Here is a 16,240-nt window from a genome sequence, read left to right on the forward strand (position 1 = left end):
ACGACTGGCTCCGCCTGCCGCGTGGTGCCGGAAGTTTGCCGCGGGGCCTCCAGCGAGTCAGGCAAAAGAAAAGGCCTTTCTGTTCTGGTGCCCTGTAAAAAATGGACCGCAACATGCCGCCATGGACGAATGGGCTGCTTCTGCCCCAGCATTCAGAGCCTCATTGGCTCCAACGTCACAGATAGTGACCTCGCTGGCACTGGTAGGCACTTCGTTTTAGCATCCAAGGTTCACACCGCGTGTGATTCGAGGGCTGCGGGGGGGTGTAAGAACCATGAGTGGAGGGAGAGAGACGTTGGTGGATGGACCAAGTGTGTTACAGACTGTACAACTGGGCTGCATTATGCCAGCGTCATGCATGAGGCCCCAAGCCGTGTCTGGCCTGAACCAAGTTGCCTGTCAAAATGGGGGGGATCAGGGGCAGCGGAATTCATCAAGTCTGTGCTGGGACAAATGCCGCCGGCATGAGGGGATACGCGGCGAGGCTGGGCGAGCAAGAGGCGTTCGGACAATTGGCGACACCCTATTGGTCAACGGGGGACAACGGTCGCAGCAGCCGTTGATCTCGGGGAGCTAGATGAGGCGTGATGTGTGTTCTCCAGCATCGCAGAGGGCACAACGAGATTATCTACAATGGGCAGGAACAGTGTGTATTGATGGGGTAGACGCCGAGGTTGCTCTCATCAGCGATTGTACGGAGAAAACTCGGGCTTGGCGGAGAGCGATCCCACCGATAAGTGCCACTCCACACGCTCGAGTAATCGGTGCACGTCCTGCAACGTGCTGGAGCATCTGAGCAACTTGTTGATGGATATGGTGTTGCTGGAGGCAAAAATAATTCTCCAGCTGCTGCATCATGACCAGTTGCAAACAACGATTAAAGTACGTTGGAGTTCCGACAAGAATATATTATTATATCATATCTGTAGACATTGTGGGCCTCGCATGCAGTTACAAGACAGCGTAGCAAGCAGTAATTAATCACCCCCCTCCACCTCTCCCTCAGCGTCTCCAGTCAACAACGTGGTCGATTGCTGACCCGGACAACCGTTGACAAGCTCATTTCCTCAAGCGGTCAATTAGAAAGGCCGCCACAATTAGGTAGTATAGGTAGCTTATATAAGAAAAATGGTGTTTATTAGCAGTTTGACTATTTGCAAGTCGTAATCACGATTCACAGCGTGTCGGCTGATAACCGGGTGCTATAGCTCTCCAAGCAAGACCGAGAGCCGCAGAATGGCACCGGGATCGGACTGCATACAGCCAGCTTACCGCATGCATGTCGTAGAATGTCGCAGATCGCCCGCCCATACAGATCGGCTCGTCGCGGACACAGAGGCCGGCGCCCGCCCGGTGGAGGTCACGTGGTCTGGCGCGAACCCTTCCAGAAAGTCATCGACGCAATATCCATCTCGAACGCGCGCCAGCTTAGAAACAACAACAACCAACTCACGATGCCTCGCTGCACGCACAAGGGCTGTGGAAAGGACTACGACGAGGCGACCAATGCCGAGGACAGCTGCTCGTACCACAGTGGTGGCCCGGTACGTTCCCGCACGAAGCTTGCTTGGGTGCTTGTGCTGACGGCTTTCATAGGTGTTCCACGAGGGTCTCAAGTCGTGGTGTATGTTGAGCTATCCCGGAGCTATCCTCTGCTGACTTTAGCCTGTTGCAAGGACGTGAACAAGCCCGTGCTCGAGTTTGACCAGTTCATGGCCCTTCCCGTAAGTCGAGGCGCGGCTCGCGGCTCGCTGTCGAGCTCAACGACAGGCTTGACGAGCTCGACGCTGTCGCTGGACGCCGCTGCCTATGACGCAACGGTTCCTCGCTAACTTCCTAGGGCTGCACGAAGGGCAAGCATACCGATGTGGCCCCCATCGTCGCTCCTGCCCCTGTTGCTGTCAAGACTGAGGCTCCCTCGACTGTCGCTGGCGGCGTCGAGACGTATGGCTCGGCCAAGCCCAAGCCCGCGGCCGTTGCTGCTGCTGCTAACGAAGCCCCCATTCACACCCCGACCCCGGCTCCAGCTCCTCAGAAGGAGGTTGAGGAGGAGGATGACCTCTCGGTCCCTGTTCCCGAGGGCGCCAAGTGCAAGCGCCTGGGTTGCGGTGCCGACTGGAAGGGCGAGGCCGTCAGCCGTGGTGATGGCCCCGAGGCCGTGTGTCACTACCACCCCATGGCCGTGAGTATGGACAACTGTGCCCGTGGGCATGGCGCTCGCAGCTTTGTGCTCACTCCCCCCAGCCCGTCTTCCACGAGGGTTCCAAGGGCTACCTCTGCTGCAAGCGCCGCGTGCTCGAGTTTGACGAGTTCCTCAACATTGCCGGCTGCAAGGACGGCCGCCACCTCTTTGTCGGTGCCAAGAAGGACGAGACCACGGAGGAGCGCGTCGACTGCCGTGTCGACCACTACCAGACACCTCTCCAGGTCCACGTCAGCGCCTATGCCAAGGGGTGAGTTGAAAGTCCGAGGATAGCCCAACTGACGCCTGCAGCTGCGACAAGGAAAAGTCCAAGGTCACGTTCGAGACCCAGCTGGTCCACCTCGACCTGCACCTGCCGGGCAACAAGCGCGTCGTCAAGGACCTGACGCTGTACGGGCCCATCGACCCCGAAAAGTCGGCGTACCGTATCCTCGGCACCAAGGTGGACATTACGCTGCAAAAGCCTGCTGCGGCGTCGTGGCCCGTCCTCGAGCTGCCCCCTGTGGGCTCTGAGCTGCCCCCCGGGTACGCGCTCACGTTTGGCGTCTCGGGCAGGACGGGTACTGTCGGCGGCAAGGAGATTGTGCTCAGCGCCGAGGAGATGGCCAAGCACAACAAGTAAAAAAAAGGCTGGGCCGCGAGCACGCGGTTTCAGTGATCAGTGAGCGACCATCATCACAGCCCATCGACCCGAGAAGGGGGGGTTGGTTACCTTTCTCAACCCAGCCCCCCTGTCAGCAGTAGAGCATACACATATGCATGAGAACCTTGTTTACACGATCTAATCTCGGGCCCAGTATCAGCACGCAGACGCACCCAAAAGCACGCCCCAGCAGAAAGACACCTGTACTTTTTGATGGTGCGCACACTGCAACCATGTCCCCCCCCCCCTTAATGCCCCGCCCCTTTGGTGCGAGCCACGAGGCCAACAGGGAGGCCCGCGTGGCCTCGTCCTCGCTCTCATGCTCTGCCCCCCGGGGTGACCGGAGATGCGGGGGCTGGGGCGACCACTGCCGCGATAAGAGACGCGCAGTCGGGCCTCTTGCCCTGCGGAACCCACCCTGTGGCGCCGCCACACTTCGGCGTCTGCCCCCCCCCCCCCGCGGGTGTGTGTCTCTCGGCGCTCCTCGGTCGGGCACAACGGTCCGGTCCGTGTCGGCCCTGCGAGAATGGGCGCAACAGTGTGGGCCATGGGCCAATGTCGTGGCCGTGGGTGGTGGTGGGTGGGCCGCGTCGTGCGAGTCGCGTGAGATGCCTCTCTGGGAGGTTGGGTATATGACAGTGCGTGGCGACGAGTATCAGGATAGCCAGGCATGAATAGACACGTCCATCATAGAGCTACACACTACTGCTGAGCACAAGCGACGAGAAACGCGCCTGTTGTGTGTGTTCTACGTTCTGGAGAACACGTCGACGCAAGCGAGGACAGACACATCTCCCCTCCCGGCGCTCAGTGCCACCGCAGTACCGAACCCCCCCACGCACACTCGCGGCCTCGCGGGACATCGGGTGCCGCCGACCGCCGACCCGCGGATCGCCGAACGAGCCAAACCCATGCGCCAGGTCGTATTGTCCTAGGTCCTAGGTCCTAGGTCCTTTGCCTGCTGCTTGAACGAGGGCCCTCTCGCACCCGGCAGGTACCGCCGGCACTGCGCGGAGCGCTCATCGGATCACAGGCAGACGCCGCGCTATAGCCGGACATGGTTGGGCGAGCATGTCAGCCAACGAGGACCGCGAGCGATGAGCGAGCAGGCTGGGGGCCGGGGGTGGGAGGTGGGGGATTGGCCCATGCTCCACCGGGATGCAGCTTCCATTTCCGTCTGGTTGCTGTGTACTCGTCCATCTCATGTCCTCTTGTCTTCTTCGCCCACTCCCCTCCCCTCCCCACACACTCTTGGCGTGTATGTCGTCGTTTGACTGCTTAGCCGGTTTCGTTCGCGTGTAACCTTCTACTGTGTGTCATGGTACGCCTCTGTGCCTCGTTGTCCGGGGCCGCTTCTGAAGCTTCTGGCACGTCACGCCGGCCTCACCCTACGTCCCTTCTCCAGAGTCCTTGTGTGAGTGTCAGGCGTCAGAAGGCTCAGGCTCAGTCAGAAGACCCAGTCAGCTCTGCAGGTGACTTCACAACTGGCTACATCTCCACTACGCATGATCTAATACAATATTGATCCTGTTTCACGTCGTCCTTGCTTCTTCACGTTGCGCCTTTTGTTGCCCACCTAGTTGGGACGGATGGCAATCTTGAGCGCCTTGCGCGAGTTCATCTTGTCCAGGGCCTCCTGCCACTGGTCGATGGTGTAGACGTCCGTGACCATGCCCTTGACGTTGACCTTGCCCGACTCGAGGAGCTCGACGGCGCGCGGGAAGCAGTAGACCTGGGAGAACGAGCCGATGATGCGCAGCTCGTTGCCAAAGATCTGCGACGGGCTCCACTTGACCCTCGCGTCGTCCTCGTACACGCCGTACACGAGGAGCGTGCCGCCACGCGCGACATAGTTGATAGAGTCGTTGATGATGCTCTCGACACCGGTGCACTCGGCCACGACGTCAAAGCCGTACGGGTTGTCCTTTTTGATCTGGGCCCACTGCGACGTGGCGTTGGTGCGGTCCAAGTCAATGTAGTGGTCGGCGGCGCCAATCTTGCGCGCCAGGTCCATCTTGAGGCCCGCGTTGGCGGCGATGGTGACCGACGACGCTCCGCCAATCTTCATCAGCTGGGCGAGAATGAGACCCGTGGGACCGGCGCCGATGAGCAGACACTTGGAGCCAAAGGGCATCTTGAGCTTGTCCATGCCGTGCACGGCGCACGAGGCCGGCTCGAGCAGTGTGGCGTCCTCGTCCGACAGCTTGGTGATGACCGAACACTTGGAGAAGGGGTACTTGATGTACTCGGCAAACGCGCCGTCAAGGCGCACACCGGCAGCCTCAAAGTTGGTGCAGAGCAGGGGCTCGCCACGGCGGCAGTAGTGGCAGTGACCGCAGTTGGCTAGCAAAGTCAGTGCAAGGTCTCGAGTATGTCCTGGGGTTTCACTCACTTCCGACATCGGCAGCGACACGGTCGCCAATCTTGAAGCCCTCGACGTTCTTGCCCATCTCGACGACGGTGCCGACACCCTCGTGGCCAGGGATGAGGGGGAACTTGGGGTTGAAGTCACCCTTTTCCAGCGTCAGCATAAACACATTGCGCGCCACCGCCACGGCGGCTCACCTCGTGGATGTGGCCCTGTCGGAGACGTCAGCATAAATGCCGCGTATGTTATCAGTGTCCTGCAAGCCACTCACGTCCGTGCCGCAGAAACCACAGATGAGGATCTTGAGGAGGATCTCATCGTCGTTGATCTGGGGGATGGGCACCTGCTTGACCGAGAACTTGCGGGGCTGCAAGGCGAAAATGTCAGTTGCGTGGGTGCGGGTAGGTGGGTGGGTGCAATGGCTTTCGCCGGCGGCAAGTGGTGGGACAGATTGGGCACATGTGGGGCGCTGGGACGGCGTGGACGCCGCCCGGGATCCCGGTGTGCCACGGCACCATGCTTAACGCGATCCGCGAGGACGCGCGACACGAGCTCGAGAGTACTCACCTCGTCGTAGACGAGAGCCTTCATAGTACCAGAGACCATTTTGAGACTGCTTGTGTGAGCTGGTGGTGGCAGGGGATAAGGGGATACATGACGGCGCGGGGAAGATTGAGGGTCACGGAGATGTGGGGTTGGGACAAGGGGGGGGGGGGAGAGATGGAGATAGTGGTGGCTGTGGTACGCACTGTGGGTGTAGTGTGGGGTAGAATGTGTGAGGTAGAGGGTCTGGGTGGATGACTTTGATGGTTCAAGAAGAACAGAATGGAACGACGTGGAGATGGGGGGTGTGAGTGAGTGCCAGTGGGTCTTAAGTAGTAAGTAGGCAGAGCGAGAGATGTGCCGCGGCAGAGAGGGGGGGAGCCATGATACGCACAGGGGACAAGACAGAGTCGCCCGCGCGGGGGGCTGGTGGGCGAAGCGGGGGTGCCAAGTGTGGTGCCCGCAGTGGGGTGGGGGGGAGGGAGAGAGGGTCACGACGGAGCATTGCCGCACCAAAACGCATGTGAGGTTGCGAGGAACGCCAGGTGCATGCGCCGTTGCATGAGACACCACGGGGGGCCGCTCCGAGGGGAGGGCAGAGAATGGGCACCCATCGTTCCTCGTCTGCCGCGCGCGTATCAAACAGCAGGATAAAGAGGCCCCACTTGCCGGCGGGCCACTTGGCGACTTACTTCCATGCCCCGAGTCATGAGACTTGTCCCGCCAGCATGATATGATGCACGACGACCGGAGTGTTCCTAGACTTCGCAGATGCAGTAGCAGTATGACATGGACAGAGCTAGAGCGAGCTGGGGACTGCATACCTTGGGCAAGGTGTCGGATGCAAGAGATGCACAGAGCCTGTGGGATTCACAATGACGTAGTATCCCATCTCGCTCACACCGCGCCAGCCGCGCCCCTGAAACCCACAGCCCCGAAAGCCGCCCAAGCCGCCCACGCCTCCCAACCCGAGTTGCAAGTGGGGTCATTGATATGTGCACCACCGCTCTCCCGGCCAGCTCACCGGGTCGCCCAATCATGCATCGTTGCTATGCGTCGTGCGGCTGCGGCGGGCACATGTGTGTTGGAGCGATGGACAGGCCGGCAAGGGGGGGCCACGCAGACAACATCGGTGGCGTGGTCACTTCGTCTCGTGTATCAGAATACGCCCTTTAACAGATTAGGCATCTGGCGTCACCTTGGCGCGCACCCCGGATCGCGGATCGCACACACTGTTGGCAGGTCCGCACGCTGGAACTGGGCATGCTCCACGCAAGCTTTTTACATCTGCTTTATCGTTCACACGGCTACTACTTGACACCAGGCGCACACAAAAGACACCGGGATATCGGACGACTGATTTGATGGGACGACCACCCGCGACGACGAAAGGAAGCATGTTTACTGCCAAGAGTGTCAGTAAGGGTTCACTTGGCACACGCCGCACACCCCACCGCAAGACCGATGTTATCCGACCAGCAGCACCATTGCACAGCAATAATGACGGGTGCGGTCAAGCCACCAAAATCCGGGGGGGGTATGTGATGTGGGTGTGGGGTGGGCGCGGTTCTATGTAAAGCAGCACTTACCTTGGCCATCATCATGGACACAAACTCGTTGTAGTCGATCATGCCGTCACCGTCCTTGTCGGCCTCACGGATCATCTGGGTGATCTCGTCGTCCGAGAGCTTCTCGCCGAGGTTGGCTGGCATGTGTCAGTTGACTGATACCTTTGTTGACAGACACCCAGCAATCGGTACTCACTCATGACGTGCTTGAGCTCAGCGGCCGAGATGTGGCCGTCGTTGTTCTTGTCAAAGACCTGAGGCGTTAGTCTATACCACCGTGGCACAGCAAATCTAAAATAAAACCAGACCCACCTTGAAGGCCTCGCGGATCTCCTCCTCCGAGTCCGTGTCGTGCATCTTGCGAGCCATGAGGGTCATGAACTCGGCAAAGTCGATCGAGTTGTTGCCGTCGGCGTCAACCTGTCGTCATGGCATGGTGGAGCACAAGGTCAAGTCACAAGGGGGAACGAGGAGGCCACCAGATGCGCAGTGGAGAGAGCACCGTAAAAGGACATGCCAAAGATAAAACGGGAACAAAGGAAAGGGCACGGTCCGTCAGCGCCAGGGAACGAACGACTGGATGCGAGAGAACGCAAGAGCAACGACAAGACACCAAACGCACCTCGTTGATCATGTCCTCGAGCTCGGCCTGGGTGGGGTTCTGGCCAAGCGAGCGCATGACAGTGCCGAGCTCCTTGGTGGTGATGGTTCCATCGCCGTCTGCAGGTAACAACCACGTGCCAACGACAAAGGATCATGGTGGAGGGTGGGCGAAGGCGAGAGAGATGGAGAGTAAACGGGTGCGAGAGGAGACCGATGGAAACAAAGAGAGAGAGAGGAGCACGTGTCAGCTCGCTTCCAACATGCCATCAGTGATGAGCTACACACCCTTGTCGAACAGGGAGAAGGCCTCCTTGAACTCTGCGGCGCGTCAGTTTGCTTTCTCAGGTTGCTCGCCAGCAAAGTACGCACCGGCAATCTGCTCTGTAGGCGGGGGATCATGTCAGTTAGAGTCCTCGGGCAACACTCGTCATGTCCAGGGTTACACACCCTTGGTCTGTAAAGGTCAGCGCACTGCATTGATGGCAAACGAGGACGCGACGACAGCACTCGCGCCTGCGGACTATAGAGTAGCCAACTGCGCGTCATTGCCACAACAAGCGCGGCGCATCGGCGCCTCAAGAGACGATTGGAGGGAGCCTGGCTGCAGGACCTGGCGGGCGACACTTACAAGCTGCTCAGCCATGTTGGATTGTGTGTAGTGGGATAAAGGAGTAGTAGATTGGAGAGGTGAGTGAGGACGATGGAGCGGTGTGGAACGACGACGCGCACGGGGGCGAGCACAGGCGGTGCGCACACAGGGGGGGTATGGCGTGGAAGCGTGCAGAGCTCTAGCGGCCCGCCGCGGGTAGGGGGTGGTCTCGGATCCGAGAAATCAGGTTACGTAAGTGTAATTTACGACGGAAAGTGACGTACGCGCCGCCTCGTTTTGCTTACTCTCTTGCTTTGGACTTTTGGCCACATATCTTCGACTCGAGCACGGCAGAAAGGACTTCTTCAAGGACGCCAGCGAGTATATAGCCTCTCGCCTTGCCTCGATACTCTTCATCCCATAATCCACTACCTCACGCATCATCCGTTTTCGCAATGTCTCTTCTGCGCTCAGCGTTGAGCGTATACGCCATCCCTCCAGAGCTCCTCGCCGCCCTCACAGTCCGCTCTATCCAGGCCCAGGATGAACAAACAGCAGAAGTCACGGCCACCATTGAGCCAGTGCCAGCAGACCCCATTCCAGCCTCGTCTTCTGGCCTCGGGTGCCAGGCATGTCCCGGCGCATCCTTTGAGACACCAGAAGACCAGCGTGCCCACTTCAAGTCGGACTGGCACCGATACAACGCAAAGGCCAGGTTGCAAGGCAAGCCGGTCACCGCTGACGAGTGGGAGGGCATGGTCGAGGGTGAGTAGCCATGATGTCATTGGGAGACGGAAAGCATGATGCTGACGCGACGCAGGCGTCTCCAGTATCTCTGGCTCAGCATCATCGAGCTCGTCGGGCGAGTCGTCGCGCTCCCGCATCACCCGTCTACTTGCCAAGGCCAAGGTGAACGACACAAATGCCAACGCCAATGCCAACGACGAGATCGACTCGGACGAGGAGGCCGAGCTCGCCGACTTGCGCAGGCGTGCCCAGCTCCGCACTGCGGTTATCTGGTTCACTGCCCCCAACGCCCCCGCTTCTCTTGGCCTCCCAGCCAACACCCAGTTCGGTGTCATCCGCGCCCTCTTCCGCACCTTGGATACTGCAGGCGACTACCTTGGCGAACTGAGGCGACTCCAGCTGGGCCCACCCGTCCCAGAAGAGGAGGAGCGACGCATCACGCTTCTCATGGTCGCTGGCGGTCACTTTGCCGGCATGGTCGTGAGCTTGCGCCCTCGCGGTCCGCGCGACAGGCAGGATGTCAAGGGTGCCGGCGAGGTCAAGATCCTCAAGCACAAGACGTTCCACCGTTACACTACTCGTCGCAAGCAAGGTGGTTCGCAGGCCTTGAACGACAATGCAAAGTCCAAGGCCGTGTCGGCCGGTGCCATGCTGCGTCGCTACGGCGAGCAGGCGCTGATGGAGGAGATCCGCGCCCTCATGGCCGAGTGGGAGGAGGACCTGAACATGTCCGAGCGCATCTTCCTGCGTGCAAGCACGCACGGCAAGAAGAGCTTTTGGGGTTATGATGGCGCCGTGTTGGAGAAGAATGACGAACGCGTCGTCTCCTTTCCCTTCCCTACTCGTCGGCCGACTCAGCAGGAGCTCCTCCGCTGCTGGCACGAACTCACTCGCGTCAAGGTGTCGCACCTGTCCGAAGAGGCGCTGCAGGCCCAGGACGACGCATACATTGCATCCATCCAGCCCAAAAAGCAGGCCAAGGCCGCACCCGTGGCCGCGCCTGCACCCGTGGCCGCTCCAGTGGTGCCCAAGCTCTCTCCCGAGGAAGAGGCCAAGCTCGACCGCCAACGTCGTCTGGCTGACATGATCAAAAAGGGCCGCCTCGACGCGCTCCGTCCCTTTGTCACCAAGTACAGCGACGAGGTCACCCCCGCTGCCCTCGGTACAGCTGCCGCGGCGGGCCAAGAGGACGTCGTGCGCTACTTCCTTACCGAGGTGCGCCTGGACCCGGCAGCCGACCTCGACGGCAAGCGCCCCTACGACCTCGCGTCCACCAAGGGTGTGCGCAACATCTTCCGCCGTGTCGCCTTTGATCACCCGGACTGGTGTGACTGGACCGCCGCGCACGTCCCCTCCGGCCTGTCCGAGGAGGCCGAGGCGGAGCAAGGCGCCAAAAAGGCCGAGCGCCGTCGTGGCCTGAGGGACAAGATGAGGGAAAAGGAAAAGGCGCGTGACGCCGAGCGCGAAGCACAAGAGGCTGCAGACGCCGCCGCCGCCGCCGCTGCACCCAAGCCTGCGGCCAGTTTCCAAAACCTCGGCGTGCCGTCTGGTCCGCAAAAGCTCGGAGGACGTCCTGGCGGTTCCGAGGGCGGTCTTTCGGGCCTCAGTCCCGAGATGAGGATGCAGATTGAGCGTGAGAGGCGTGCCAGGGCTGCCGAGGCGAGGTTCAAGTAGATGTACATATAGAGTTATATTCGTCCCTCGACATCTAGGCATTTACGTCTTCTGTGTGTTGGTGTGTCAAGGAGCGGACGAGAAAAATGGTGAAAAATGGTTTGCCGTTTGGCCACATTTATGCTCACGTTTGCGCCTTCCCTGCCGAGTTACTGCTGAAACCAAAGAGCCCGAGCCACTATGCATCTGCCAGCGAACAGTTAGCCTCAACACCCGCTCCCTGCATAGGATATGCATGGGGGCAGGGCTTTCATACACTTGAAAGTTGCCACGAAACAGCAATGTTCCATGGCAAGCCTAGATATTTTTGCCCGCGCCTATCACTTCGCCACCACTTTGCCATGTTTTGTTTATGACGTTTTCGACTGAAATGAACTTCGTCCCTCCAAACTCTTCAATCAAAAGCACCACCACCACACGACCTTACCGTCCCGGCCGCTTCGCCATGGAACCCAAATACTGGTCGTTCCGGGCGTCGAGCACGCTCACGCCGGCCATGCAGGCGCACCTCTGGGCGGCATTCACGGACCTGCGGCACGCTGCCGTTCCCGACAAGGAGCCGCCGGCATCCAAGACATGGTCGTTGAGCCTCGGCCGGCGCGGCCTGATGGAACGCGACCCGTCCGCCGAGGGCGAGGGCGGCGGGTCCGGCTCGGGCGAGGATGGCGGGTACGACTCGAACGACGAGGCCATTGCGCAAGAGGCAGCGACGGCCGGGCCGAGCCGTAACCCTGCTGCGGCCAACAAACGCTTTCCGCGCGTGTCGCCGGGCACACTCCAGCGGCAGGCTGCGCACCCGCCCGCCGCGCGCGCCGCTGCGCTGCGGTTCATGGCCACGCTGGACCTCATCTTGGGCGGCGGAGGCGAGATCCACCGCGACCGCCAGGACATGGGCGTGTTCAAGTCTGAGCCCAACGCCGTGTCGCCGGCAGAGGCGTGGGGCGGCTGGGGCGGGTGCGAGGGGCAAGCATGCTGGTCGCCGCGCGATACGCTCGCCGAGCTCGACCGGGCGTCCCTGCGGACAGCGACGCTCACGCGTATCCTGCCCGACGCGGACGGGTCAAAGGATATCGACCGCGGGGAACTCATGGCCGCCGCCCAGGCTGTCAAGGCGCGCTGCGGCGTGCCCGAGGAGACGGACGTGCACCCCTTCCGACTTGCCGGGCTGGGTACCATGGTGACCATTGACGTTGGCGTGGATGACAGGTGAGGGAATATGGCCATTTGCGACTTTGTCACTGACAGGGAACAGCTACAAACTGGGAAAACAGTACGACCGCGACTCGTACGCCTTCTTCATCAACCTCCGCCGTCCGCCGACCAACGTGACGGGCGAGAGTATCATCGACTGCTTCCTCCCCCAACTGCACACGCGCGTTCCCATGACGCCAGACTCGATCCTCGCCCTGCGCGCCGGCGTGCAGACACACTATTTCACAAAGACGCTCGAGGAGCCCAAGCGCAAGCCCAAGAAGAAGAAGAACAAGAAGAAAAAGAAGAAGCCAGCAGCGGCGGCTTCAGCTTCGGCGGCGACAGCAGACGGAGACGCAGAGGGAGAGCACGATGACGGTGACGACGACGACGAGCGCGCCGACCAGCCAGAGCCGTCGTCGTCGTCGTCTGCGTCCGCCCGCCCACCGTCCTTCAACACCGTCGTCGACCCGCCCATCGCCGGCTCGTCATCGTCGTCTCGCAGCACTCCCGCCCCGCCTCCCCCACGTATCGTCTACCCGGTCGAGGACGAGAACGAGGAGCGCATCCTCCTCACGATCTGGACCGACGAGGCGACGATCAAGACGATCGAGTCGGTCGCGGAGATGGTGTTTGGCCCTGCGCCGCCCGGATGGTCTGGCCACTAGCGACATTGCCAGAGTCGTGAGACGGTGCATTGTTGGAGCTGGAGCTGGACTGTGTAATCTCGTATGTAGCCATTCTGCATGGACTTGAGCATTTTTTCCAATCAAAAAGAAAGAAAGAAAGAAAAGCAAGCACCTCTCAGTGTAAAGCTGCAGCCGCCGACATGTGTTTCCGATGAGATGGGGTTCTATGCATACTACTAGTGGGACATGTACTGGCTCATGCTGGTGTTGGTGTCAGCGCCGTCGGCTATGCCTCGAGCTCTCGGGAGGAGGTAGACGACTTACTCGGCCTTCTTCTCTCCGCCGTTCTCCTTGGCCAGCCTGGCCTCGAGCTTGTTGAACTCGTCAAGGGCGATACGCTCCTCCTCGTCGATAAACTGCTCCACGCCCTGCACCTCGGGGATGTAGTGCATGAGCATGCGCTCAATACCGTTCTTGAGGGTGACGCTCGACGACGAGCAGCCACGGCACGAGCCCTTGAGCTTGAGCATGACGAGACCCGTGTCCTCGATGAAACCCTTGTACTCAATGTCGCCGCCGTCCTCCATGATGGCGGGGCGGACGCGCGTCTCGAGCAGCTCCTTGATCATGGCGACCACCTCCGAGTCCGTGTCGAGCACGCGCGTGTCCTCGGCACCCGAGCTCTCCTGGCCCTCCTTGAACAGGGGGGCGCCCGACGAAAAGTGTTCCATGAGAATGGCAAACACCTCGGGCTTGAGGATCGACCAGTTGTACGCCTCGTCCTTGGAGCAGGTGACAAAGTCGGGGCCGAAAAAGACACCGACAAGGCCCTCAATAGACAGCAGGCGCGTGGCCAAGGGCGACGGCAGCGCAGACCGCAGGTCGAGGAACTCGTGCGTGCCGCCGCTCTCCATGACGGGCACACCGGGGATAAACTTGAGCGAAGCCTCGTTGGGGGTCGTCTCGGTCTGGATGAACATTGTGCGCGCTGGGACAGTCAGTGGTTTGCGGGTAGAATAGCTGCACGAAAAAAAAAGAAAGACTACCCACCTTGCTGGCCCACAGCGAGACGAGGCATGGGCGCAACGACGCTGCGCGACAGCGCAAGACGGGGTGCGTAAGCAGGCGCCGAGGTGGCGAGGGTGCGCACGGCGGCACGGGCGAGCGGGCGCGCAGTGGGGCGGGCGGCGGCGAGGGCCGAGCGAGATGACGAGGCGATTGCTGAACGCATGGTGGGACAGTGGGTGTTTTGGTTGGACAGATGACGAACGAGGTGGAAGAGGAGATTATATTTGTGTGTCTGTTGCGAGTGGAGTTGTGTGGTGGGAGGCGGCGGCGGGGTCAGTCACTCTGTAAGCACAGGGGCAACGGGGGAGTCGCATTTGGTCGGACTAATCGGAGCAGAGGGATTGGGCCGTCGTTGCCACTGCTTTGGCCACTCGGCAATGTGTCCATCCCATGCATGCATCCGAGTTCAAAGGCAGCGTGCAGAAGAGGGCCTTAGTCATATGCAGTCGCCAGCCTCGTGTTGCTTGGAATCAAAGAATGGTCAAGGGGGTCTGCTGAAAAGAAATCCCGACACGGCATGTTCCGGTTGCCACACATTGTGGCCACTACAGCGGCAAACGCGTGAACCGCTCGCTGCCTCTGACACTTGTCCAGTCTCCGCAAAGCAACAGCTGTGGGTGATCTGTGTACAGTACATGGGGATCTCGAGGTCCCGTGGTGTGGCACGTGTGGCCCGGTCATGTACCTCGCTGCTGTCGGCTTTCTGGCCGCACACCTGCGCTCGCCTCGCAGCGGACCTGTAGCCGATGGCCTCGTAGCCACAGTCTTCTACTCCAGACACATCCATGCAGTCTACTGGTTATCAAATACATACAGCGGCGGTCGTAACGCGTGGGCGGCGGTGTCGGTGGGTGGTGGGGATCAAGAGGGGAAACAAAGGTCAAGGAAGTGTCTACTCCCAGGCGAGCTTGGCGCGTTTCCTCTTGGCCTGATAGAGTCAGCGCACCGTCGACGACAGCACACCCATGGCGAGAGATGGAAATACACTAGCTACGCTGTCCACCGATGATCCGATAGCTGCACTCCCGCTCGCCACTCACCTTCTTGTCCTCGCTGTGCTGGACCTTGACCTGGAGGCGCTCCATGCGCTCGAGAGCCTTCTCCTTGCCGGCCTCGGAACGCTTCTTCTTCTTCGAGCTGTCGCCGTTCGACTTGATCTTCTTGGACACCTCGATCTTGCCCGCCGGGGTGATCATGGTAGCGGGGAGACGCTTGTTCTTGGCGAGCTTGGCCGCTGGCACGAGCGCATTCTGCTGGCCAGGGTGGGTCTGCACGGTCGCCTTGCGTGCAGCAAGCGCCGAGATCTGCTCCTTCATGGCGGCTGGATGTCAGTAAAAGAACTGTAGGGAGGCAGCACGGCCAGCACTCACAAGACATGGTTGCGGGGTGGGACGTGGTCTAGATGGACAAGCTGAACAGGTCGATGATCCACTTGACGTCGCGTGCGACTGCAAAAACATGCGGGGAAAACGGAGATTCGACTTCAAGTCCGTGTTTTAGGCCACGCTTTCCATTGCCGAGTTGACTTTGGGTTTGGGACATTGCCGAACAACATCTCTCTCCCACCGCCGCTTCACCGCGTCCATCGCAAGCCTCGCATCCCCGCCTCACGCCGCCATGCTCGTCCGCGGAGGACGAATCGTGTCGCGCGGCGTGCGCGTGCTCTCGTCGACGACGGCGGGTGCCGCAAAGCCAATGTCGACCACGACGGCCCGACAGGTGGCGCCGTCCGAGGCGGAGGTCGGCGTGCAGATGCGCGAGGTGCTCCGCAGCTTTGCCCAGGTGAGCGATAAGACAACAGGATCGCTGTAGTAGAGGGGTAGTCAACTTTTTTTTTTTTACTGACTGGCAGCCCGTTGTTGTTGCCGTGGCGCGGACACGAGACGTTCCGTCTTCCTCCGCATCCATCACGCCCGGATCTCTCCCACCAGCGGCATCGTCGTCAAAATACCACGGCGCGACGCTCACGTCGTTTGCGAGCTTGACACTCGAGCCTCACCCCCTTGTCGCCTTTTCTCTCCGCCTCCCTTCCCGCATGGCAGACTATCTCCGCCCGCAGCCGGACCAGACGGCCCCCACACCTGTCACAGTGTCATTGCTGTCTGGCGCCAACCAGCCCGTGGCCGACGCCCTCGCTCGTCCGGGTCAGGACCAAGCACCCATCTTTGCGGTTCAGGAGTGTTGGGATGACGGGGACCCACCAGCGCTCACGAGCGCAGTGGGCTGTCTCCGCTGCGAGGTGTGTTACTCGGTGCCCCTCCGTCATGTCGGCGGCAAGGACACGACAAGCACCGCAGAGGGCAGCGAGCTGTTCATCTGCAGAGTCGTGGACGCAATAAAATCAAAGGGCGAAGACTCGCTCATTCACTACCAAAGAGACTACTATTCGGTCCGCAGTAAGGACTAGACAGGCA

At 60.5% G+C, this 16,240-nt stretch overlaps 8 protein-coding genes across 8 annotated transcripts; 4 read left to right on the forward strand and 4 right to left on the reverse strand.

Moving 5' to 3' along the window:
• Positions 1 to 1,454: 1,454 nt before the first annotated feature.
• EHS24_005478 (uncharacterized protein) lies at positions 1,455 to 2,825 on the forward strand (the record flags this gene model as incomplete). Its single annotated transcript, XM_028621001.1, has 6 exons — positions 1,455 to 1,544; positions 1,597 to 1,624; positions 1,666 to 1,724; positions 1,841 to 2,182; positions 2,245 to 2,453; positions 2,495 to 2,825. 6 exons carry the CDS (start codon positions 1,455 to 1,457, stop codon positions 2,823 to 2,825), a joined length of 1,059 nt encoding a protein of 352 aa, XP_028471740.1.
• A 1,597-nt stretch (positions 2,826 to 4,422) lies between these two features.
• On the reverse strand, positions 4,423 to 5,820 carry ARD1_1 (N-terminal acetyltransferase A complex catalytic subunit ard1; the record flags this gene model as incomplete). Its single annotated transcript, XM_028621002.1, has 5 exons — positions 4,423 to 5,189; positions 5,239 to 5,359; positions 5,412 to 5,426; positions 5,486 to 5,581; positions 5,782 to 5,820. 5 exons carry the CDS (start codon positions 5,818 to 5,820, stop codon positions 4,423 to 4,425), a joined length of 1,038 nt encoding a protein of 345 aa, XP_028471741.1.
• A 1,364-nt stretch (positions 5,821 to 7,184) lies between these two features.
• Positions 7,185 to 8,571, reverse strand: EHS24_005480 (uncharacterized protein; the record flags this gene model as incomplete). Its single annotated transcript, XM_028621003.1, has 8 exons — positions 7,185 to 7,462; positions 7,522 to 7,579; positions 7,638 to 7,745; positions 7,948 to 8,045; positions 8,214 to 8,246; positions 8,298 to 8,309; positions 8,376 to 8,382; positions 8,557 to 8,571. 8 exons carry the CDS (start codon positions 8,569 to 8,571, stop codon positions 7,185 to 7,187), a joined length of 609 nt encoding a protein of 202 aa, XP_028471742.1.
• A 401-nt stretch (positions 8,572 to 8,972) lies between these two features.
• Positions 8,973 to 10,938, forward strand: EHS24_005481 (uncharacterized protein; the record flags this gene model as incomplete). The annotated part of the gene is made up of 2 exons (XM_028621004.1): positions 8,973 to 9,282; positions 9,338 to 10,938. The coding sequence occupies 2 exons, from the start codon at positions 8,973 to 8,975 to the stop codon at positions 10,936 to 10,938; spliced, it is 1,911 nt and encodes a 636-aa protein (XP_028471743.1).
• Positions 10,939 to 11,383: 445 nt separating this feature from the next.
• EHS24_005482 (uncharacterized protein) lies at positions 11,384 to 12,797 on the forward strand (the record flags this gene model as incomplete). The annotated part of the gene is made up of 2 exons (XM_028621005.1): positions 11,384 to 12,144; positions 12,191 to 12,797. The coding sequence occupies 2 exons, from the start codon at positions 11,384 to 11,386 to the stop codon at positions 12,795 to 12,797; spliced, it is 1,368 nt and encodes a 455-aa protein (XP_028471744.1).
• A 197-nt stretch (positions 12,798 to 12,994) lies between these two features.
• On the reverse strand, positions 12,995 to 13,989 carry EHS24_005483 (uncharacterized protein; the record flags this gene model as incomplete). Its single annotated transcript, XM_028621006.1, has 3 exons — positions 12,995 to 13,019; positions 13,083 to 13,746; positions 13,809 to 13,989. 3 exons carry the CDS (start codon positions 13,987 to 13,989, stop codon positions 12,995 to 12,997), a joined length of 870 nt encoding a protein of 289 aa, XP_028471745.1.
• A 729-nt stretch (positions 13,990 to 14,718) lies between these two features.
• Positions 14,719 to 15,203, reverse strand: EHS24_005484 (uncharacterized protein; the record flags this gene model as incomplete). Its single annotated transcript, XM_028621007.1, has 3 exons — positions 14,719 to 14,754; positions 14,867 to 15,147; positions 15,197 to 15,203. The coding sequence occupies 3 exons, from the start codon at positions 15,201 to 15,203 to the stop codon at positions 14,719 to 14,721; spliced, it is 324 nt and encodes a 107-aa protein (XP_028471746.1).
• Positions 15,204 to 15,443: 240 nt separating this feature from the next.
• Positions 15,444 to 16,233, forward strand: EHS24_005485 (uncharacterized protein; the record flags this gene model as incomplete). The annotated part of the gene is made up of 2 exons (XM_028621008.1): positions 15,444 to 15,608; positions 15,679 to 16,233. The coding sequence occupies 2 exons, from the start codon at positions 15,444 to 15,446 to the stop codon at positions 16,231 to 16,233; spliced, it is 720 nt and encodes a 239-aa protein (XP_028471747.1).
• Between the last annotated feature and the right edge of the window lie 7 nt (positions 16,234 to 16,240).

This window comes from Apiotrichum porosum, assembly GCF_003942205.1.
Source record: "Apiotrichum porosum strain DSM 27194 chromosome Unknown scaffold_23, whole genome shotgun sequence".
NCBI classification, from domain to species: domain Eukaryota; kingdom Fungi; phylum Basidiomycota; class Tremellomycetes; order Trichosporonales; family Trichosporonaceae; genus Apiotrichum; species Apiotrichum porosum.